At 33.5% G+C, this 24,565-nt stretch overlaps 1 protein-coding gene and 1 long non-coding RNA gene across 3 annotated transcripts in view; one reads left to right on the forward strand and one right to left on the reverse strand.

Moving 5' to 3' along the window:
- The window catches only part of LOC143057596 (uncharacterized), a 174,247-nt gene extending 150,152 nt beyond the window's left edge, over window positions 1–24,095 (reverse strand). The window contains exons 1-4 of one of the 2 annotated variants that reach the window (XR_012972748.1): window positions 23,893–24,095; window positions 21,481–21,615; window positions 20,776–20,823; window positions 19,941–20,123 (exon numbers count right to left, since the gene is read on the reverse strand). This is a non-coding gene — a long non-coding RNA (uncharacterized LOC143057596). Of the gene's footprint in view, window positions 1–19,940; window positions 20,124–20,775; window positions 20,824–21,480; window positions 21,616–23,892 lie in introns of those variants that run through there. The other variant, XR_012972747.1, reaches the window with a different exon arrangement.
- On the forward strand, window positions 6,962–13,500 carry LOC143057708 (sulfotransferase 1B1-like). Its single transcript, XM_076231075.1, has 6 exons — window positions 6,962–7,102; window positions 7,585–7,754; window positions 8,234–8,557; window positions 9,584–9,684; window positions 10,919–11,087; window positions 13,314–13,500. Exons 1-6 carry the CDS (start codon window positions 7,092–7,094, stop codon window positions 13,427–13,429), a joined length of 891 nt encoding a protein of 296 aa, XP_076087190.1. The 5' UTR covers window positions 6,962–7,091; the 3' UTR covers window positions 13,430–13,500.
- Window positions 24,096–24,565: the final 470 nt, after the last annotated feature.

Consider the following 24,565-nt stretch of genomic DNA (forward strand, 5'->3'; position numbering starts at 1 on the left):
TTTACCCCAATGTTCTATTTTTAGCCATGGCGGCCATCTTGGTTGGTTGGCCGGGTCACCGGACTCATTTTTTAAACTAAATACCCCAATGATGATTGCGACCAAGTTTGGTTTAATTTTGCTCAGTAGTTTCAGAGAAGAAGATTTTTGTAAAAGTTAACGACGACGGACGACGAGGGACGACGACGACGGACGCCGGACGCAAAGTGATGGGAAAAGCTCACTTGGCCTTTTGGGCCAGGTGAGGTAAAAAGTATGATACTTTCCAGATGACCTTTTGCAAAATTTCTCGTTAGTTTTATGAACATCTTCTTTATGTTCAAACTAATATACATGAAGCGAACATGAATTATCTTTTAAATCGTCATTTGTTAACCTAACATACTTATTGACAAAAATATAATTGAGAAATTATTCGCACAAACAATACGTTAAATACAATTCTAAAGTTCGCAATACTAAGTTAAATATTAAGGTCAATCATATACATTGTACTAGGATAATTAATCCTTCACCAGAACATCACAACTGACACGTTTTATATTGTTTACTGACACTTTTAATTAATAATCAACCTTGGACTGACTTAGTGGGTCATCTTTAATACAGAGGTATATAAACTATGGTAATTTTTAAGAATATAAATCCGACGCGTAGCCTGCTATAATTTATGTTAAATCGAAATAAAAACAAACAAGAATGTGTCTTTAGTGCACGGATGCCCGACTCGCACTATCATTTTCTATGTTCAATGGACCGTACAATTGAGAACAAAACTCACAAATTAGTAGGATCATATCATAGGAAACATGTGTATTAAGTTTCAAGTTGATTGGAATTCAACTTCATTAAAAGCTACATTGACCTAAACCTTTAATCTGAAGCGGGACAGACGGACTGACAGACGGACGGACGAAAACAGAAACAGATGGACAAACAAACTAACGGAGTAACAAACAAACGGATGAACAAACAAACGAACGGACGGACGATCGCACGAACGCAGTTACCGATAAACATAATGCTTCTTAGTGGGGCATATGAAATATTTCCTTCAGTGTTTCAATCAAAAAAGAGAATTAAGTTAGGTAACATTATCTATATTGCAACTATTCAAAAAAATAAAAAAACTTTTGTGTGACGAATATTAAGAAAATTGAGCGTAATTGATAAACCGATCAGTTATGTTGTCCCAATTAAGTTGAAAAAAAGTGTTATTTATGCCATCTAGACAAAGATATTGGTAATAAATTGTTCACATTTTATCACAGAGAGAAAGAAAATTATAAACATTTTTTTTAAATGAAAGCAAAATATTATATTATTTATTGAAATTATGTCTTCTACAAATATAACAGATATCATAAATTCATCTTTGTTTTACGAATGATAAACAAGAGGGTGTGTCCGCCGGAATAAATTGAAATGTTTTTTGTTTATATTTATATTTATGTTCTAATTCATAACTTCAAGCGAACCTAAATTATTTACAAAAATAAACTCAACACCTTTGTATGGGATCAGCTCGCCTGACAGTATGCAACAAAGCTTTAATTTTATAAAAGACAAATGCAAAATACGAAATGTTCATCTGTTACTGTCTGTCTAAGCCGCTGCAGGTAACGAACATAAAAACCAATCTACAAAAAAAAAAGCAATTTTTATTATGAATCAATTTAAAGATTATGTTTTTACACACATTATTCACAATAAACAAAAATAACACAAGAAAAATACATCAAGTCGGTCGGGAAGGGCGGTAACTTTACTGCACCAAAAGCGAACCCCGAATTACAATATCTTAAATTCGCAAAACCGCCAAAAGTATAGCACGAAATATTTGAATTGACCTTATTGAAATATTATGGTCAGTTCTAACTCGACCAATGAATAACATTTAACTTATCATATACTTTGAACACGTGTATAGTTATAAATACCGATGTACGTAAATAATATTTATATTTATGTTAATGTGTTAAATGTAATGCATTACATGTCTAATCTGTGCCCAGAACCTGGTCACGAGAATAAAGATATTTATATGGTTGATCATGTCCTATATGATTAAGTAACTGTGACACTTCTTGTGGCCTTGAATATGCTAAAAATACATGTTAAGGCCACACCAATTTGATTCCTTGTTTGACGGACCCGCCCACACCTATTTTTTTCAAAACATATTTTTTTTATGTTCCCGCTTCCCGCATCCGGAAATGTAATCATGTCCATTTCCCGCACCGTTTTTTTTTTGTAAATATTATAAAAATATATCAACATTTGTTTTTAAAATCACAGTCTACCTGTATATTACGATTTTAAACATAAAAACACCCGCTACACTGTAAATATCTGTGAGAATATTTGTTTCAGAATGAAACCAATTTATCCAAAGTGGGAGTGCTCCGATATAAATTTATAACAGCGAAAATACCTGAAAAGAACAAAAAATTGGTTTCTTTCCCCTTTACTTATATTCTCTATCAAAAAATGTTCGTTGTTAGAATAAAGTACAAAGAACTTCTGAAGGATTTGCCTTCAACTGCAATTATATTGTATGCTGGCGAAACAAAACTATCCATAGCCGCTGCATGTTTATGCACCTGTCCTGATTGATTCAGGGGCCTGTCGTTCAGCAGTTATCGTTTGTTGATGTTGTTCATTGGTATAAAAGTTTTCCCGTCTGGATATATAAATTAGATCGTTTATTTTCCTGTTCGAATTGTGTACGCTAATAATTTTGGGGTCTTTTATAGCTTGCCGTTTGGTCTGTATCAAAGCCCTGTGTATAAGACCGTACTTTGACCTGTGTTTGTTATTATCTTCTTCTTCTTCTTTCAGTACAGAGCCGGACTCTTCTTGGGTGTATATAAATGACTCTTGCTCGTGAAATCATGAGGCCTTTTCTCCTCAATTAATAAAAACTATTTACAGGAAAATTATTTACAAATAAAATTATGTACATCTGGGGTCTAAGGAGTTCTAGGTGTGTGAAGCTCCTGTCGAGGCCTCTGACAGGATGGTAAGGCTGCCCTTGAACTCTTCTAGTGTAGCTGCTGTTGTGGCTTTTTCCGGTGAGTGTTCCATTCCCTGGTTGATCTTGGAAAGAAGGAATACCTGTATTAGTCTTTCAGAGTGCGCTGTTGGTGTATGCGGTGGCCTCCTCTGGTCCTTGAATCTCCGGGTTTATAATAGTTCGAGGGGTCAATATCCACCAATCTATTGCGGATCTTGTATGCCATGGTGAGTCGGTCTTTGCAGCGGCGATCTTTAAGAGGCTCCCATCTTAGTCTCTCCATTAAAGAGCTGTCACAACCTGGGGATACGTCTTGGTATTCATGGAACACGAACCTGACTGCCCTTCTATGTACTTGTTCTAGATCTTTTTCAAGGTTATATTGCTAAGGGTCCCATACAGAGAAGGCGTATTCAAGGGTTGGTCTGACCATGGTGATGTAGGCATTAGCTTTGACTTCTGGTTTACACCGTCCTAGGTTCCTTCTCAGAAAGCCTAGAGTCCTTGATGCTTTGCCTACCGTCTGGTTGATATTTGTCTTCCACTGTAGGTCATGGTTTATGGTGACTCCCAGGTATTTCTTATGCTCGACTTCATCTTGTGTGTGACCATGTAGTTGGTAGTCCCTTATCAGTGGGTTTCTTTTGTTGGTTATCCGTATCACGATGCACTTCTCGGGATGGAAATTCATCTGCCATCGTGATTCCCACTCTCGGAGTTTGTTAAGGTCGTCTTGAAGTGTCTCGCTATCCTTTACATTCTTTATTTTTCTATAAACTAGGCAATCGTCTGCAAATAACCTTGCCTCAGAAGATGTTGAATGTGGCAGGTCATTAATATAAGCCAGAAATAATGGGGGTCCGATGACTCTTCCCTGAGGCACCCCTGAGATGACGTCTAGGGGGGCGGATGTATGCCCTTTAAGCAATACGGATTGTGTTCTCTTGCTTAGGAAATCTTGTATCCATTTGAGTGTTACTCCACGTATTATGTAATAGTTCATTTTTTGGAGGAGTCTCTTGTGGGGCACTTTGTCAAAAGCTTTGGAGAAATCAAGCAGGATGATGTCTGTCTGTTCTCCTTGGTCTAAATTCTTGCCAATTTCTTCTAGTGTTATCAGGAGTTGTGTTTCACGAGATTTTTTGGATCTGAATCCGTGTTGAAGGTCACAAAGGATCTGGTGGCGGTCAAAGTGATCCATGATGGTGCTGTGAACAATATGTTCCAATAGTTTGCAGCATATCGAAGTCAATGAGACTGGCCGATAGTTGGAAGCTTTGTGTTTTTCCCCTTTTTTGAACACTGGGACAATGTTGGCAGCTCGCCAGTCGTCAGGGATCGTTCCAGTGTCCAAAGATTTCTGGTAAAGTATGGTCAGATATGGTGATATGTGTTCAGCTGCTTCTTTGAGTATATAGACTGGAATATCATCAGGCCCAGTGGCTTTGAATGGTCTTAGTCCACGGAGTAGCTTGTAAACTCCGGCCTGGCTGACTCTGATGTTGTCCATAGTTGGGAATGGACTTGGTCCTATATGTGGCATGTTATGTATGTCTTCTTTGTTGTAGACAGATTGGAACTGCTGGTTTAAGATTGAAGCTTTAGTTGGTGTGTCGCTGTGGAGAAGTTCATCTTTGTCTTTGAGTGTAACAATGCCTGTGGATTCTTGTTTCCTGCTTTTAATGTAGGACCAAAATCATTTTGGTTGCTCCTTGTAGTCTGTACTTATGATGTCTTCCATGTATTTTCCATGAGCAATCCTAGATTCTTTCTGTAGCTTTGCCTTGAGAAATTTGTAGCGTTTCCAGTCTCTAGTGTTTTTAGTTCTTTTAGCTTTGGTGTATGCACGCTGTTTGCTGTTGCTAATTTTACGTAGCTGTGTGTTCATCCAAGGGTGGCTGTATCTCTCCTTGGTCTGTTTAGTTGGTACGTATGTGGTCATTGCATTCATGATGATGTTCTTGAATTTATTCCACATTGCGTTGATATCACTGAACTTGGTGGTTTGAAATTCAGTGAAGTTATCAGTAAGGCTTTTGTTGATTCTCTCCGTATTGGCTTTTTTCCAGAAGTTGATGGTTCTACTAGTAGGTTTCGGACTTGTTACTTTAGCTGCTAGGTCTAATAGTACAATGTCATGGTCACTGTTTCCGATTGGAGGAAGTGTCTTACATCTCTCAAGATGACCTGGATGGGATGTAAACCTAAGGTCCAAAGTGTTTTCCCTTCTTGTTGGTTTGTTCACCAATTGTTGGACGCTCAGGTCTGCGGTCATCCTAATGAAAGCTTGATTGACCTGTGCTGGTACTTGATTGCTGTGGGTATCATATGAGGTCTAATCAATGTCCGGAAGATTAAAGTCACCTCCTAATAGGAAAATATTGTTCTTATTTTTCTCTCGTAGGTTTTTTTTATTTCTGCCACTGTTGTATCTATATATTCTAGGTCTTGTTTATTTGGTGGTTATCCTGGATATTGATTTCCTAGTTCCTATTTTGATGTTTCCTGAAATCAGTTCTGTTTTGTCGCTACAAAAACTCTGTGTGAGGCCAAGGTCATGTCATGCTGCTATGATCACCCCTCCATGCGGGTCTCCTTTTCTATCCCTACGAATGATGTTAAAACCTAAGGAATCCGGGAAGATCTCCTTACTATAAATCTTGTCAGATAGCCAACTTTCAGTTCCAAGTATGACGTCTAGTTTTGTAGATTCCAGTACTACTTGCAGGTCGTAACGTTTGTTTTTAATACTCTGAACATTGATAATGAGTATTATGAGTGGACTCTGCTGTCGTTTTGATGGTAAAACCTTTGGTTTGTTTGGCTTTGGTGATGATGCGGCTTGTGGATGACCAGGGCTAGACATCAGAGAATCTGACGCGCTAGCATAACTCTGGTTTGATGATAATACCGAGTATGCGTTACTGTCGGCCGAATCTAGTAGGTCGTAAAGTACAGTTGAGGAGTTGCAGGTGTTACATACTACACAATGCCAGGAAACAGAAGTGTTTGCTAGATCTGTGTATTCTAGTGTGTCTATTCCAGTGCAAGTGGCATGGTACCAGTGGTCACATTCGTCACATGCAAGGGCTTTTTGACCCCATTTACAGGCTTTGCTACAGATAGCACATGGACACTTTGGTGTTCAAGGACCAGGGTTTTGTTCAACTCTTGTTAATACTAGAAGAAGTGATCGAAAGTATGTCGTATATTTGTTATCAGGTTTAGAACAACCCTCCCTCAGACAATGGGTCATTTTACTGATGCAGAAAAGAAAATAGAAATACCAAGGATTTGTATAGTTCTTCTATACAAAACCTTTGAAAACTTAGAATTTTGTACTCAAAAAGAGGAGAGTTACATCATATTTTAAAATACTTTTTCTAAAAGAGGGGTCCTCTTATTTTGAATAATATTAAACTGTTAAAGTAAATGTGTTAACATGGTTAGAGTCCAGGAATATTAGAAAATTTTTGGACATGTTTTGACCATTTAATACCAGATAGATATATAGTTTTTTTAGAAAATATGAGCCCTTTTGTACAAACAAATATAGACTTATATTGATCCCTCATAAAACATGTAAAAGGGATATTTGTAACATTAAAGGGTTGCCCCCAAACTGATTATGACTTGGATGGAGAATTGTCTCATTGTCAGTCACACATACATAGTCCAGATTTAATTATTTCTTGATGAACAGGGAAAAATACTTCAGAAATTAAAGAAGTGTCAAAATACAAGTGATAAATCAAGTTTTAATATTGTCAAAACATACTATTTAATGTTTACAAAAAAGATTATAATCGCTCGCCTTTACTTTTCAAGTTTCGCCTAAAAAATTTGCAAATTAAATATTTTTTTATTAAAATTTTCAAATCGCTCACTCGCCCCAAATTTTGGAGTCCAAAAATCCGTAGAACAAGAAATTAAATTGGTGTGGCCTTACATGATCTTAGATAAGTTTATATCATATGAACAAGAATTTGTGAAAAGTTACAAACGAGATTAAAGTTCAAAATGTTTTAGTTCTTTTTAATTATTGAGCTGCACAACTGGAACAATATCTAAGGATATGGAGAAAAAGTAAGTTGTCTTTTTATTGATCATTAGGTTTATGTCTTACAAAGTCAAATGGTATAATATAAACTGTAATGTATTATTCTAACTACGATTGAATGTGATAAGATACGAGACAGGGTAACTATATTTAAATAAACATTGCATTTTAGATAAGTTGAAGTTATCCTTAGATAGGAATTACAGCTACAAAATTTTATTCTTTTAAGGTCGTTGTTACATCAAATGGCAGGGTTTAAGAACATCAGTTGTTCGACCTGCTTATGAAATGCGTTTTGTTAAAATATATTTTTCACTTTTTGGTCTTTTGGAAAATCTTGTTTGTGTTGTTTTAAGATCCCTCTACTATTTATTTTTTGCATGGACACATATAAGAATCTAGATTTCATCGAACGCAATCATAGGTTTGAACGTATTTTTCAATTTAGACTTATATATATTTTTTTATATAATGCTGATTATTTTAAAATATTTAAAATATTTTTAAGACGAGCAGACGGAGACTTACAACTAGCCATATATCCATTCATTGAGTATGAAGACTCAACATATTTTGCATGGCCTTGCTTAAAGGAAAATCCTGCAAAACAGTTTCAAGACATAAAGAATTTTGATTCCAGGGAGAATGACATTTTATTATGTACAGCGCCTAAAACGGGCAAGTTTAATTTCTATTATCATGTCAAATATACAAAATTGTGTGTTTGCATACACATATAAATCTTTCTATGGCGATATATTTTCTGTTTATTTGTTTTCTATACACACTTTTTCTTGTCTTTCATTACCAAACTTGTAAATATATGGAAAACGATGTGGTCTTAATGCCTTTGACACAACACTCCACAAGAGACCAATTGACACAGAAATTGCAACCTATAGTCTCCATACGGACACCCACAAGCAGACATATCCTTACCGTATAGTAAGCTGTAAAATAAAATATATAAATCCTAAAATAACAATTTAAACGAGAAAACAAATGGCCTTATTTATGTACAAAATCATTTCGAAAAACAAATATGATAAACAGCGATAAACAACCATATTTAGTCCTTATTTATCATAGTAAAACTATTCTGCTGTTTATCGTTTCAGAAATGAAGATATGATTGTTATTCACCATTATTCTTCCAGGTACACATTGGGTTCATGAGATTATAACTATGCTAGTGGACCATACGACAGAATATAACAGTAGGGACGCGACACTTAAAATACATTTAGACTTTATGACTGACTTTCAACTGTTGGAGTCCGAAACGAGGCGGAGAATTCTTCATTCACATCTTCCTTGGAGTTTCTTGCCATCAAAGCATAAAGATGAAAAGGCTAAGGTTGTGTATGTGAACAGAAATCCGAAGGATAGACATGCTTCCCAGTACAATTGGTTAAAACAGATGAATGGTGTTCCTCCAGATTTTACATGGAAGCAGTATTATGAAGATATGGTTATCAATGGTAACCAGTTTTGTATATATACGTACTATTGGTATGTGACGGGTGCCACAAGTGAAGCAGGATCTGCCAACCCTTCCGGAGCACTTGAGATCACCACTAGTTTTTGGTGGGGTTCGTGTTGCTTATTCTTTAGTTTTCTATGTTGTGTCATGGGTAATAGTGTTGTCTGTTTGTCTTTTTCATTTTTAGCCAAAAAGTTGTCAGTTTATTTTCGATTTATGAGTTTGACTGTCCCTTTTGGTATCTTTCGTTTCTCTTGTATATCAAGTGTACGACCCGTAGATACTACACAAAACAAAGAAAAAAACGTATATTTGCAAATCAATAATCCAACTTGACAATGTAATAAAATAGTGAGTAATGTTCATTATTCATTTTCTATCCATTTGTATAAAGGTCACTCGTTGATACTACATATTAAATAAAATTTTGATAAACCTACAAAGCATATATACACCTGATCAATTAACACAAGTCGTGATTCTTGACTATATGATTTATGTTTCCATATAAAAAAAGATGACAGTAAAACGCCCAGACATGAAAAATACAATTGAGAAAACAAACAACATAATTTGAAACAAAACAGTTGACGAAAACAATTACAACAGGCACGAACCGACGACAACCAGTAAATTGACGGTTCGTGATTTAGGACATGTACATAAAGATAAGAGTAAGGTTAACAATGTGTGTGAGCTCTCATCCCTCTCCAAACATGGGGTATTGGCATCCATAAACCCTTGTTTGAAAAAAATGTTGCTTATCATGTTCTTAAATGACTTCGTGCAGTTTCTTCAAATAAGCTTAAGTGATTGAAAATAACAATTAATTCCAAACCTATTCCGCATACGGATATATAAAAATAGGCGATTTATGAAAATACGAATATGTATAAATATGATGCTGTACTTCAAATAAATAAAACTGAATTTTGGAATCTTATCGGATTTACTGGTGATCGTGTTGCACGGTAAAATGTTTTTTTCATGAGTTTTTTTGTGAATTTGTTTAATATCATTATAGATAGGTTATTGACTGGTTGGTTCAATTACACGAAGGAAATGACGAAGGCTGCAAGAAGTTACAAGAATGTTCACTGTGTGCTCTTTGAAGATCTAAAATTGGTAAAAAGATTATAAAGACTGTTTTTTTTTTTTCTTTTTTTGATTAAGTTCACTTTTGGATTACTATGGGGAAAAAAGGTTTTGAGAAATAAAATTGTATTTTATTTTCAATTTATCATAACTTGAAATATAAATTTTAAAATATTGCAGATATCTCTTTCTGATTAAGACAAAACATATCAAGAGGTTTATTGATCGTATGTTACAAATACTGTGAACGAACTTTATTTCGTGGGTATCAATTTTCGTGGTTTTACACACTTTTACACGTTCGTGGGTTTTTAAATTCATGGATTTATGTTAACTTAAAAAATAAAATGAAAAATTGAAGCCATTAGAAACGAAGGTTACAAATTGTCTGGATATAAAGAAATTGCAAAGTAAAACATTTAGTCCTGTAAATCGTAGTAACCAGACAAGTTAACCCTTGATATAGTGATTAACAGATTAAAGACCACCAAAGGTGTTAATTAAGGCAGAAACATGTCATCTAAAGAAAACAGTAACATAAACAGATGCTTTAAACGTATCTTGAATTGTCAAATAATTCTTATGAAAATCAAGCCCAGCATAAAATTATTATTTCCCATACGTACGAGAACTATGAGGATATAAAATTAACACTTTATCATACTAGCATACATGTATTAAAACCGGAAATCTGATCTTCATCGATCAAAAGTATTTTATTATGAGCATTAAAAGGTCAAAAGTTGTACAGTTTAGGTTATTAAAGATTAAATGGGTATAATCCTGCAAGCACTATTGCAGTTGTAGTCCATATTGCGTTTGCCCTGTGACTACTACTATAGTATTCTCAGATTTGGAGATACTCAATATATTCTCTGGATTATATCAGTAGTCAAACCTACATGGGGATCTTTCAATGTTTTGATTTGGACAACAGTTGTTTTATTACGTTGGACACTAATTCGTGGATAAAGTCATCCACGAAAACCACAAAAATTGGTTCCCCACGAATAAAAGTACTTTCACAGTATTACAAACGTCAAAATATGAATTTTTGGATGTTGGGTGTACATTTATGAAACTGCAAACAAGAGCTATAGCAACATAGATAGAACAATTTACCATCTTAAATAATAATGATAATATACACAGTATGGCGTACTGCAATCTGCACGAGTCAAAAACAGTTGTGAACAAAGGGACTACCAAAGACTAGCCATCAACACTAATTATTTTATCTTCTCCTTTTCAACATACATTGTAGCGCCCAATTGAAACAATCAAACAAATTGCTGAGTTCCTTGAAGTTCCCTTTGACGACCAGTTCATAGCGGAAGTTGCCGATAAAAATGTCTTCCGAAAGTTAAAAGATTATAAACAGGATGCTTCGGTTGCAGTATCAAGAAATTACAAGTCCGTTTTGTTTAGAAAAGGTAAATATTAGTAGATTACAGGTCAGTGTTGTTTACAAAAGGTAAATATTAGTAGATTACAGGTCAGTGTTTTTTAGAAAAGGTAAATATTAGTAGATTACAGATCAGTGTTGTTTAGAAAAGGTAAATATTAGTAGATTACAAGTCAGTGTTGTTTAGAAAAGGTAAATATTAGTAGATTACAGGTCAGTGTTGTTTAGAAAAGGTAAATATTAGTAGATCACAGGTCAGTGTTGTTTAGAAAAGGTAAATATTAGTAGATTACAAGTCAGTGTTGTTTAGAAAAGGTAAATATTAGTAGATAAAGGTCAGTGTTGTTTAGAAAAGGTCAATATCAAGAGATTACAAGTCAGTGTTGTTAAGAAAAGGTAAATATTAGTAGATTACAGGTCAGTGTTGTTTAGAAAAGGTAAATATTAGTAGATTACAGGTCAGTGTTGTTAAGAAAAGGTAAATATTAGTAGATTACAGGTCAGTGTTGTTTAGAAAAGGTAAATATTAGTAGATTACAAGTCAGTGTTGTTTATAAAAGGTAAATATTAGTAGATTACAAGTCAGTGTTGTTTAGAAAAGGTAAATATTAGTAGATTACAGGTCAGTGTTGTTTAGAAAAGGTAAATATTAGTAGATTACAAGTCAGTGTTGTTTAGAAAAGGTAAATATTAGTAGATAAAGGTCAGTGTTGTTTAGAAAAGGTCAATATCAAGAGATTACAAGTCAGTGTTGTTTAGAAAAGGTAAATATTAGTAGATTACAGGTCAGTGTTGTTTAGAAAAGGTAAATATTAGTAGATTACAGGTCAGTGTTGTTTAGAAAAGGTAAATATTAGTAGATTACAGGTCAGTGTTGTTTAGAAAAGGTAAATATTAGTAGATTACAAGTCAGTGTTGTTTATAAAAGGTAAATATTAGTAGATTACAAGTCAGTGTTGTTTAGAAAAGGTAAATATTAGTAGATTACAGGTCAGTGTTGTTTAGAAAAGGTAAATATTAGTAGATAAAGGTCAGTGTTGTTTAGAAAAGGTCAATATCAAGAGATTACAAGTCAATGTTGTTTAGAAAAGGTAAATATTAGTAGATTACAGGTCAGTGTTGTTTAGAAAAGGTAAATATTAGTAGATTACAGGTCAGTGTTGTTTAGAAAAGGTAAATATTAGTAGATTACAGGTCAGTGTTGTTTAGAAATTGTGATTTATTATGACCTTTTAAATGAGATGATGACTACTAGTTGCCAAGTAAAAAAAAATTAAAAAAAACAAGATATCTTAGGGATTCGCATGTACTTGTTTTTTTTTTTTGTCTTATTGAATGAAGTGCGAGTAACTAAAAAAAACGTTATATTATGTATTAAAGGTTAACCGGTTTTTACGCTATATATCGTGACTAACTAAAAAAAACCGAGCACATATAACTCCTTATACCGGCATATATCTCATGATATGGTTCATAAGTGTTTCTCTTTTCTCATTTTTATATAGATTACTCCGTGTGTTTTCCTGTTTGAATGGTTTTAAAATAGTCATTTAGGGGCCTTTGATAGCTTGCCGTTCAGTGAAAGCCAAGAATCAGTGTTGAAGACCGTAATTTGGCATGCAATGGTTTACTTTTACAGATTTTAACTTGGATTGAGAGTTATTTAATTCACATCTGTGATCATGTGATCATACCACATCTTCTTATGTCTGTATCATAAACCTGAAAATGCTTTTAATAACGATATAACGTGAATGTTATTCAATTGAGAGCGCTGGCTCCGTTTTTAGCGCATTCTTTTAGTTTTGTTTTTGATTGATTGTAGTTCTAAAATTATAAAGGTAAAATTAAAATCAGTCGTCTGACTTAAAAATGTGATAAACTCTTTCAATAAGTTTTATATAAAACGCATGCAACACCTATACGAACAGAAAAGTTTCCTATCATATGCTAAGATGTCTTTAATTCGTATAAATGTAACAAAATGATATGTGTTGTCCAGTTACGAACGTCTACTGTTATATTATAGTAGTTGTCCATTCAAGAACGTCTACTGTTATGTTATAATAGTTGTTAAAGTGCATGTCTCCTACGGAATGTTTTCAAAATTGTCACGTGTGTGAAAACATTTTTATTTATCTACACTTTGTTTTTAAATATTGTTTCATAAACTATCACTTTCTGAAATGTTCCCTTTCTAAGTTTTTCACTCTCTCTTGCAGTTCACTACACGTCATGATTCTTTTCTTTCCAGGGGAAATTGGAGACTGGAAAAACTGGTTTACGGTCTCCCAAAATGAACAATTTGACGCAATGTACAAAAAAGAAATGAAAGGAGTCGAAGTAGACTTTATATACGAAACGCAGTAGATAATGTATCGATATTGTTTGTAAACTTTATAGTTATCAAATTATCAATAAAGACAAATTCCAAGGAGCCACATGAACTAGATTTCTTTTAACAACAAACAGTCTGAAAATGTTTAACTATAAGACTTCAATGTCCTTCTGGTATCTTTCGTCCCCATTTACAATAGAAAACACACATTGAATGTACATCTTATGGTCGAAATAACCTGCCCGTTCTGACACAAACAAAATGCTTGTCAGCCTAGATTGTGTACATGTATATCAGTATATTCCTAGTTATTACAACATTATATAATTTTAGGGTGGTTCCACATACTCGTTTTTTATTTAGTCCTGTGTGTTGTCTGTGACGTATATTTACACAGTTTCAGCTGTTGGATACTATAAAATTGAAAATAGAAATGGGGAATGTGTCAAAGAAACAACAACCTGATCAAATAATAGATAACAGTAGAGGGTCAGCAATAGGTCTCCCGCGCTGGTATACATTTATTTCCCGTGTCTGAGGGAGGTATGAAGATGTGTTCACCCAAGAATATTCATATTTCACGAGGGCTAAAACAGCCTATGCTTTTTTCACTACCTGCACATAAAATATTAGTTTGCATACATTTGTTTTCTTATCTGCTTGTTTTTGTAACTAAACACGACATACACATTGATAAACCGTACGAATCCAAAGTTAATTATTAGTCTATTCGGTTTAATGTCTGTAATAAATTTAGACAAGAAAATATTTTTGCTGTTTAAAATAAGAAATTCAAAGCCTTATGTACATTAAATGCGCGTAACGTCGTACGAATTAGTCCCGACATTTTAGAGGGGAATATGATATTCAGAGTGGAATATAAAGATTTGTTCAATTACACGTGAAATAGTTTCAACCAATCAAATATTGATAAAACTATCAATATGTATAAACAGCGAAACAATCGTTAGTGTCACATTGACCAATTATTACAAAAATAAAGACATATATGGTATGATCCGCCATGAGACAACAAAAAAGTTAAGATGAAATGGCTATACGCAATTCTGATTATTTTTGGTTGTTCTACCATTTTTGTCAATATTAGAAAACTATAAACAAATGTCATATAAAACTTTAACCTAAAATATATTCGTCAGTATAACGGCATGACTATCATAGTAATTTGTAATACTAGAACACACCCGTGATATCGCGGGTCCGTGACTGAATTAAAGTATACAACTATGCGTAAGCCTTATTTTAGTATTGGTATTGTCATCTGATAAATTCGCCAATAATAAGATACACAGTTTTCCCTGCTTTCAAATTTTTCAATTTGAACCCGTCGACCTGGAACTTGTCAATCACTGGTAATATTAATTATTGGGAAAACAAAAGTTCCTGGAATGGAGTATTTTTTAATCAACAGCATTGTCCTATATTAGTTATAATAAAAGTTGAATTCTTTGATTTGTTGTTTTACCTCATGCCCGCTAACAAATTGAAAACTGTACCTATACGCCTTATTTTAAGTCCAGATTTTAGTATTCGTATTGTTATCTTAGAAAGTCTTACTGATTTAAATACTACAATATGGAACAATTTGACAATGATTGAATTTAGTAGTGCTCATCCTGTGATTATGACCCGTGTAGTGCGGTGACAGAAGTGTAAAAAGTCGTCTAGATCGCGAGTTTAATCTCCCCAAATAACGCACGGCTAAAAATGGTCTTAACTTAAAGACAAATATGTCTTCTTTAGTTTTTGCCCTGTCGTCAGAATTTCGTACGGTCACTTTTTTCTAAAAAGTTGTTTTAATGACTGGTAGTATATTGGAGAGTTTCAACCCCCCTTTTTCAAAATGTAAAAAATGGGTATGTTTGCTTACATTTAATTGAAATCGTTTTTCCTCAAGCTATTTTCACATGTCAAAATATGCTATTCAGTATTTTATTTTCTTCTAATCTATAAAATTTGTGAAGTTCAGACTATTTAAAATTGAGGTAATTTTAATTGCATATTCAGACTCAAACTTTAGTTTCTTCTTCATAGTAGTAATACAAATTATCCAATAATATTTTAAGCATATAGTATTTAATAAAACTAATAAGTGATAAAAATTTCGGAACCAAAATATGAAAAAAACCTTAAGAAATCAATGGAAAAAGAATGGAGTAAAAATCTTCAATTTCAACACGGAACTCAATCACTTGCCTTCCGTCCCATTTTGTGTATTAGTCAATAATTTGCTCTCAAATGATATATGAAATTACTACCTTTTTCGCTATTATATACATATATTTTCAATTAAAGTGCACTGATATATGCCACATACTTTATTTGTATATATTTATATTCTATGTTTTTTCGTTATAAAACATCAAATATACTTTGTGAGAAAAGTCTTATTGTAAAATCAAAATAATTGACTGATAGTTTCAGTAAATATTCCGTGATATGTCAAGTCCTTTGCAAAAGAAGGACGAAAGATACCAAAGGGACAGTCAAACTCATAAACAAACTGACAACGCCATGGCTAAAAATGAAAAAGACAAACAAACAACAGCACACACGACACAACATAGAAAACTAAAGAATAAATAATACGAACCCCACCAAAAAACTAGGGGTGATCTCAGGTTCTCCGGAAGGGTAAGCAGATCCTGCTCCACATGCGGCACCCGTAGTGTTGCTTATGTGATAACAAATCCGGTAAATGGTCTAATTCGGTAGGTCACATTCATGAAACGGAAGGGGATTGTAGTTACGACGTAAGGAACATATCCAATATCATTTGTGAAACGGTTATTCCATAACGATCAACCAACTCGTGATGGCGTCCGTAAAATTTACGAAGGGATGATTTCAACTTCACTATTTGGAACTCTTGGTTTAATAGCTTCCTTGTGAGCAGCAACCCTCTATCAAGAAAGTCATGATAGGAAATGCAAGCACGGGAATATCGTATCAATTGGGAGATATATACCCCGTATGCAGGTGCTGCTGGAATGTTGCTACTTAGAAATGGAAAGTTCACAATTGGAAAGCTGAAATCATCTCTGTTGTCGTAAAGTTTTGTTTGCAACTTGCTCAATTAAGTCCAAAGAACAGACAAAAGTCGTTAAATTTTATGCAGTGAATAAAAAATATGCTAAAAAAACCTCGATTGAAATTTTAAGTCAATTTACCACTTTAGGGAAGTCGACTTTTGTATCTGCATTGCATAAAAGATTGGATGAGGGGAACATCAAGATGTTTCATGCGATAGCTGTTAATTTGAAGAACTCCGTGCAGGGAGTTTGACGACATACAATTATCTGACTGTTGTCCCTCAGTTTCGGTTATTCAGTGTACACGTTCTAGAATGCAATCGTTCATCTGGAGTGCTTGTATATTTTGTTGCTACAAAACATTTTAGAAAGATAAAAAATTACTCAAGTTTGAATCAGATGAGCGTATTAAAAATGTTTTATCCGTGTCAGATAAAGTTAAAGTTGAAATAGTTTCCCGTCCATCTTTTAAACTTCAAGCACTCTGTCATTTTGGTTGCATTACAAAATATTTGCTAAAAACGAAAAAAAAAAATCCAAACCCGTGGAAGCAGATATTTCAGAACACGATACTGCTTTTACTAATTCTATTTTGGCTATTGACAACGATTTAATGGTCATTCCTCTTGGCACCGTTGCTTATAAATATAGATCATTTCTTCAGGCTGATTCTAATTTAAAATATTCTACATGTAAAATGCAGTCTAAACTCATTTATTTCTATAGAAATTCAGTTGTAAAACAACTTCAACAAGTTCAAGGCAAATATAACATAATATTTAGTAGCAAATTAACTATTTTAGATGCCATATAAGCTTCTAGTCAATTGAAAACTGACCTCAAAATCTCAATGTCAACTGTAATAGACACAAATAACGGACAGATATTTAATTCTACTGCACGTTTTATACTTAGAAAAGACATCGAAACTCTAAAGAAGACTACCCAACTTTGGATGAATTGTTTCTTCCTTCTTAATTCAGTCAATGCCTTCGTATTTATTGCAATTCATTTTATGGTTACTCAATGAAAGAGGGACGAAAGATACCAAAGGGACAGTCAAACTCATAAATCTAAAACAAACTGACAACGCCATGGCTAAAATGAAAAAGACAAACAGAAAAACAATAGTACACATGACACAACATAGAAAACTAAAGAATAAACAACACGAACCCCAACTGCATACAGCCAAGACTGTTCTCAGGAAATGGCACCAGAGAAATTGTGAACATGCTAAGCAATTGTTGAGGCAATCTTTTTTATTTTACTCCTTTTCATTTAGGATTGGCTTTACAAATGCATGTACCGTGAGTTTGGTTCAAAACACCTTGTTGAAACATTGAATGCCAATGGATTTTATGCTTCTTAAAATAAAGTGCGATGCTGTCTAATGTGTTGCCAACCATGAAATTGAACGAATTCAAGATAGTGTGTAATTCTCGTATGATGTTTCCCCAGCATCTTTGCAGACAAGCATATGGATGTCATCACACTTTCCTAAACCCCCTTATAGATCTCTGTTAAATCTTGGATGAATTGATAGGGATGGTTTGAAGCTGGTAATGTTTAGGAACAAATGTCTTCGGACTTCCTACAATACCTTGTCTGTACTTGTAAAGAAAAACTCAAAATAACGTGTTTGCTTTGAGCAGAACCTTTCATGTGCAGATCTATGGCCATGAGTGAAATGTGTAGAAATATTAAAACATGTCAAAATGTTAGAAATTATCATAAATTAAGGAATGTATCTCCCTCATGCAAAGCTCTGATTCATTTCACGGATTTGGCTATACTTTTTGGAACTTTTGGATTATAGCTCTTCATCTTTAATATAAGCTTTGGATTTCACATATTTTGGCCACGAGCATCACTGAAGAGACTTGTATTGTCGAAATGCGCATCTGGTGCAGAAAAAATAGTACCGTTATTGTTATTGTGACAGTTGATGAAAATGAACATGATGGAGATAAGGGTTGATTTGGTATAAAGCTTGTTGCACTGGTACACACGAATCCAGTCCCGAGGTTAGGGGATTGTTGGCGTGCCCTTAAAAAAGTTAAACCCCGCCACTATCTGTATGTGTAAGTTACGAGATGGTAATGCAGTGTTTGTCGTTTGTTTCTATATACTATATTGGTTTCTTTATTATTTATTTTGTACATTAATCAGGCGGTTAGATTTTTTGTTTGTTTTACATTATTCGTTTTGGGAATTGAAGACTTTGCAGTATGACTTTTACTCATTGTTGAAACCCGTACGGGACCTATAATTGTTTTATGTCTCATTTGGTCTCATTTGGTCTCATTTGGAGAGTTGTCTCATTTGCAATCATATCACATCTTCTTTTATTTATATGGAATACTTTTGAAGTCTGTCGTACGTTGCAAGGGAAAAAAAGGGGGATATAGTTAAAAACATATAATGTAATAGATATTAACCAGAGTTAAATACACAACAAAAGATAATACTATGGTAGCAGTAATAATTGTGAAAAAAAAACAAAAAGCAAAGAGTAGTCTATAAAAAACCTGAAGTATCCGCAAATTCAATTAGAGGTCATATTTGACTGTAGTGTTCTATGGCTTTGGTTTGATACCTCACCCAATATGATAGTTTAAAAAAGAATTTTAAAGTATTGTCCTGCATGACACTTGATTTTTACCTGAAATTGATATTTTTCATAAGGTTTAGGTGCTCTTAACATTTTATAGGTTGAAAACTTGATTTTTGAAGTTTAGTTTATATAACGTCGTTTTAGGATTTTTTTGGATAAAAAAAATCTCAATGATTAAGGTTTATGTATAATAACAAACATTACTAAAGCCAAAACAGTATCATTTGTATTTAGGTAGAGTTTAGAAATAGAAAAAAATGTCAAAATTGAAACCCACCTAAATTTTCACAAATTGTTACATATGACCTTTGACCTCAATTTTAAAAAAAATCTGACCATATCAAGTCCTGACGACAGGCATATTATTATAGTACACGATTTCCTCTTTCCAATGATATATTATGTAGGTGTGTGTCCGGTGGGGAGATTAAATTCCAAAAAATCTGCCTTCAGTTACCGCACTAGTGTATATAGCAAAATTCTAAATACACAGTTTGGTGGTGCGCCTGTCAGATGCGGAACATACAAATAAGGTAACAGGTAACAGATGAATATACTATTGGTATCGGTTTTGGATTCGACCCTGAACTTGTTAATAACCTGTATTCATTTTTGTTACACACGGCGCATTATATAATATAATCATACATAACATAATTTCATAAACTTGATTTTTAATTCGTGTTCACGGAAATGTGCTAATTGTGACCAAATGTCTTTAAACTTATCACTGATTCAAGGATTGAAATAATGAAGGTCATCAACGCATTTCATCTACGAAAGACTCATCAGTGACGCTCGAAATAAAGACCAAATAAAGTCTTAAATTTCAGAGTATTGAAATATTGGTTAATATGTACAAATAGATAAACATACGTTTAAAAGTAATAATATTTTGCAATGGATGAAAACATTTGATTTTGCAAGGAATAAAAAACTTCTGATTCTGCAAGTGATACATATTAAAATAGTTAGAACAGAAGACACTGACACACGGAATTCTTTTATAATATCTTGACTGTATATCACCCTCTCATTCATATCCAAGTCATCACACTAAAACAAAATAAATATTATAATGAACATGTGTCAACTTAAACATGCTGCTGTATTTCTTTTTAATTTCAAAATAATGACTTAACTGGTTTTTTATTATTGTGAATTTCCTGAATTATAATATCGCCATTACTGTCGTTTCGTCGTTTCGTCATTTCAAATCCGATTCATATTTTTTCGAGTCTGTCCCGAAGACAAAATCTATGCTTCAGAGCATGTTGTTTGTTGGCTTTCCTAAGCAGTTAAGGATTATCTGAGTTAGGACGTTAGATGCAATGCTTCGTATATGGAGAGTACCATGTGCAATGCAAGCTTAAGAACTGCCACCTTTGACACTAATTCAATCATATCATCACTAAAATATCTTACAAATCGGTCTCCGTATATTGACAGATCCTGTGGGAATCGGTACTAGAACTGTCGAGCCTCCTACTTCCATGACTGTTGATTTTAATTCAAACGGGAATCTTTAGTTTGCATCCTGGTCAACTGAGGAAGTTTTAAACAAGAAACTTTTGGAATAGACGAGTATCTATTCAAGAAAAGTATTTCAAGGCTGTACACTGTTTTGCAATAATGAATACTGAGCTACCTTATTTGATTTTCCCCACTGCAATAGTTTTATGCTTGTCATACCATAAGGTACACATACCTATCTATTGTTTTCTTAGGTTTATTCATGGATTCCGGTGGACTGCAACTACAAGCAATGCAATACATGAAAACTAGTAAAGTGAATTCAAAGTACTTTAAGACGTGTCACGGTACTTTTCTATCCCAAATTCATGTATTAAGTTTTGATGTTATATTTGTTATTCTCATCGGTTTTTGTCTAATGATTAGTTCGTTTCTGTGTGTGTTACATTTTAATATTATGTCGTTGTTCTCCTCTTATATTAAATGCGTTTCCCTCAGTTTTAGTTTGTAATCCGGATTTGTTTTTTTTTCGATCGATTTATGAGTTTCGAACAGCGGTATACTACTGTGCTTTTATTTAGTATTGATTCTTTTCACTTTTAATCCATGGTGTAACATGTCTGCTTTTTTCGATGTAGGGTTATGTTATATCGCTAGATTTGATTTGTCAAAAAACAACATGAACGTTTGGAAAAAAGAATAAAAGAATTCATGAATAATGCACAGTTTTATCCCAAAATATCGCTTTCTAATATCTACAAAAGAAGGGGCGAAATATACTCGAGAAACAGTCAAACTCATAGACAGAAAATAAACTGATGATGTCATTCCTAAAAAAGAAAAAACAAACAGACAAATATCAGTACACAAGATAATGCATGTGATATCCACTCTGCTTTTTACAAATGTTTAAGAAATGATTCAGAACAATAATTTTTACCTCTACATGTCCTCCTTGCTTATGAGCTGTCTATGGACGACAGAGCAGCATAGCTGTCAACAGAAAACGAATACTTTGATGTAAGAGAGGACGCCATGATATCCAATTCCTTCTGATCTATGTATGGTCCAACACCTCGGGAAGAGAAAAAAAAGTTCAAATTTGTATTCAATATAGTACAATCATGTTAATTTGGAACTATTTTATATAGAATTTACAAAGGAAATTCGGAATGTGTCGAAAAGACAACAACCCGAGCAAAGAATAGAAACATAGCCTTAGGCATCAAAGGGTTTTTGACACAGCGAAAAATTCTACACCTGGAGTCTGGTTTCAGCTGGTCCCTAAAAGGTACTAGTTCAATGAAAGTTGCCGTCTCAATTAACTCCGACATATATAAATGAACTAAAATCAAAGACTTAATACAGGACTAACACGGGCTACAAGCTTCCAGACAGTCGATTTCTGGTTTGCTTATTATTGAAGCAGAACAATATTCAAACATGTTTTCACTTGTTGATTTGTGTATAAAGATTTGCTTTTTACTTGACATAAAAGTTAAAATAAAACATCGTCAATAAAAAGTGTTAAGCCATACGGGCCCGATTCAGTTCATTTCAGAAGAATTATTTTCAAAAAGTCTTCCAATATGAACAAAATAGGGCAGGTCACTTTTACATGGTTATGTGTTAACATCATCATGGCATATATCGGAACATGAAAACACATTTTAAATGGCAAATGATGTTTAAAAACTGCATCTCTTGTAAATTCATAAAATGTTAAAATATTATTGCAGACGCAAATTTGTCATATTTGAAATAAAGCTATTTATTTCTTTAAGACGCAAACTTAATAATGTTTGTGAGGCATGTAATTTAATGTAAAATTTAACAGTTGTCGATAGTGTTTCATTTTGGTCATCAACAACAATATTTAACAGTGACAAACAATGTTATCTTATCGAAAATATGTAAATCGACACTTTGATTATTCAAATTTAATTAGGTTCTAACAACTTCTAGGAATTTGTGTATGAGTAAATTGAAGGTGAAATAGTGCCTGTCTATGTTTAAACATACAATGTAAAATGGATTATAGATTTTCAAATAGTTATTTTGATGTTGGATGTCCCGAAATTCCGTTATTTTAGAGTAGATTTAGATGATATGATCTTTAATTCATCATTTACTGACTTATTAATCTGTATCTTTATCATGTGTATATTTATCTATTTCTTTATTGATTTCTTTATTCAATTTGTTTTGTCATTGCACTTGCTTATTTAACAGTGTTCTTTCGACTTCACATTTGTGGTATAGAATTTATTTTGGATTTCATAATCGAATTAGATAATGCAATTACTCCCGTTTTTTATTATTTTTCTTGCACAAATTTTGTCCGTGCGAGTTCTTGGAATCCAATGGACCAATGTTGATGGAACTCTTCTATAATGAGGACCCCAATGTGAAGTTGTGCACCTTGCTATGGAATGGTAAAAAATGGCCGCCGTTTCCATGGAAACAGCACAAATGCGAAAAACATCAAAGTGTTCCAAATTGGAGGAAACTCCACAGGAATGTTAACTGGCATGTGCTGATTTCCAGTTTGACTTTGGAATTTTCAAAATGGCTGCCGTTACCATGGAAACAGCTAAAATATAAAAAAATCTAACTCTTTTGTTATAAGATCCATCTGGATGAAACTTTATGAAAATGTTCTCCAGTATGCCAAGATGTCAAGACAATATTTGGATAGTTCAAAATGGCCGCCGTTGTCATGGAAACTGGGGCCAAGTTTTACATTGACCCTATGGAAAAATGCATAAAATCAGCATTTTCTCAGAGAGTAGTGCATCAAAGTAAATGAAACTGTATTGATATATAACATGACATGTGGCAATGAGATGTCTTCTTTTAGAATTTTGGAATTATCTACTGTAACCATGGTTGCAGCACAAATGTTCAAAATTTCCAAAAAAAATTAAGTGCTGCAAACTGGATGAAATTTTACAGGAATAGTGACTGACCTGTGCGGAGTTGCATTTTGAAGTTGGAATTTCCAAAATGGCAGCCGTAACCATGGAAACAGCAAAATTTTCCAAAATTTCAAAATGCTCCAAACTTACTGAAATTTTGCAAAAATGACAAGTTGCAGGTGTAGATGCACTCTTTGACTTTGTAATTTCCAAAATGGCTGCCGCTCGCCTGGCAATGGGGGGACGAGGGTGCCATCCGTTATTGCTAGCAATTACAAATCTAGTTATACTTGATGTGGTTTCTTTATTCATCAATAATCTTTTACATTCAACACTACGTATGTTTTAGCTTCAATAGGACTTTCAGAATCAGAGCGTATTCATTATGAGTTTTTACCTTTTTAATGTTTAACGTTTTGATAATGTAAACATACCAATTGCAAAAATAATAATTCCTTGATTTTTTGCCTTAACTGCTTGTATTTTTGTATGCAATGGTTTAGTTGATGCTCCGTCTGTAACAACGATTGCCATCTTTGGAACTATGTTTCCTCGCTCGCCACTAGCTCTCGTAAATCCATCCTTGTAAAGCAGTTGTAAGGCCTTATGTGTATTAGTAATGCCAGTAGTATAAGGAATATTCTAAACTTGTCCTTGTCATATTTGAACCAAAAAATAAAAAGAGCATAACAATTTCCGCCATTGTTTTGTCGCTTAAACTTTTATTCTTTAAAAGTATGTTTCCAATTCAACGTCTGATTTTTTTGTAGTTCTTAATGAAAGAAATTAGCTTGTTAAATGAATCCAAAGCACCATGCTTGCTAGTATAATAAAGTCGGAACACACTATGGTGCATAAAAACAACCGATATAATTTTACTTAAGTTTATGATGTATCTCGCATATATCATGTTTATATGATGCATGGGTAAATTTGTTTTATTTTTAATGATATTTAATTTGAAAAAAGTAAGTCCTGGATCTTGTGCAAAAACTAAAAATAACTATTTATGACTTTCATTCATTATTATGACTTACTAAAGATAATACATTTACATATAAAACCTTGTTTTTGATTCGCCTTTTTCATTTTATTTATTGAGAGGTA

Source organism: Mytilus galloprovincialis, chromosome 13 (genome assembly GCF_965363235.1).
Source record: "Mytilus galloprovincialis chromosome 13, xbMytGall1.hap1.1, whole genome shotgun sequence".
NCBI classification, from domain to species: Eukaryota; Metazoa; Mollusca; class Bivalvia; order Mytilida; family Mytilidae; genus Mytilus; species Mytilus galloprovincialis.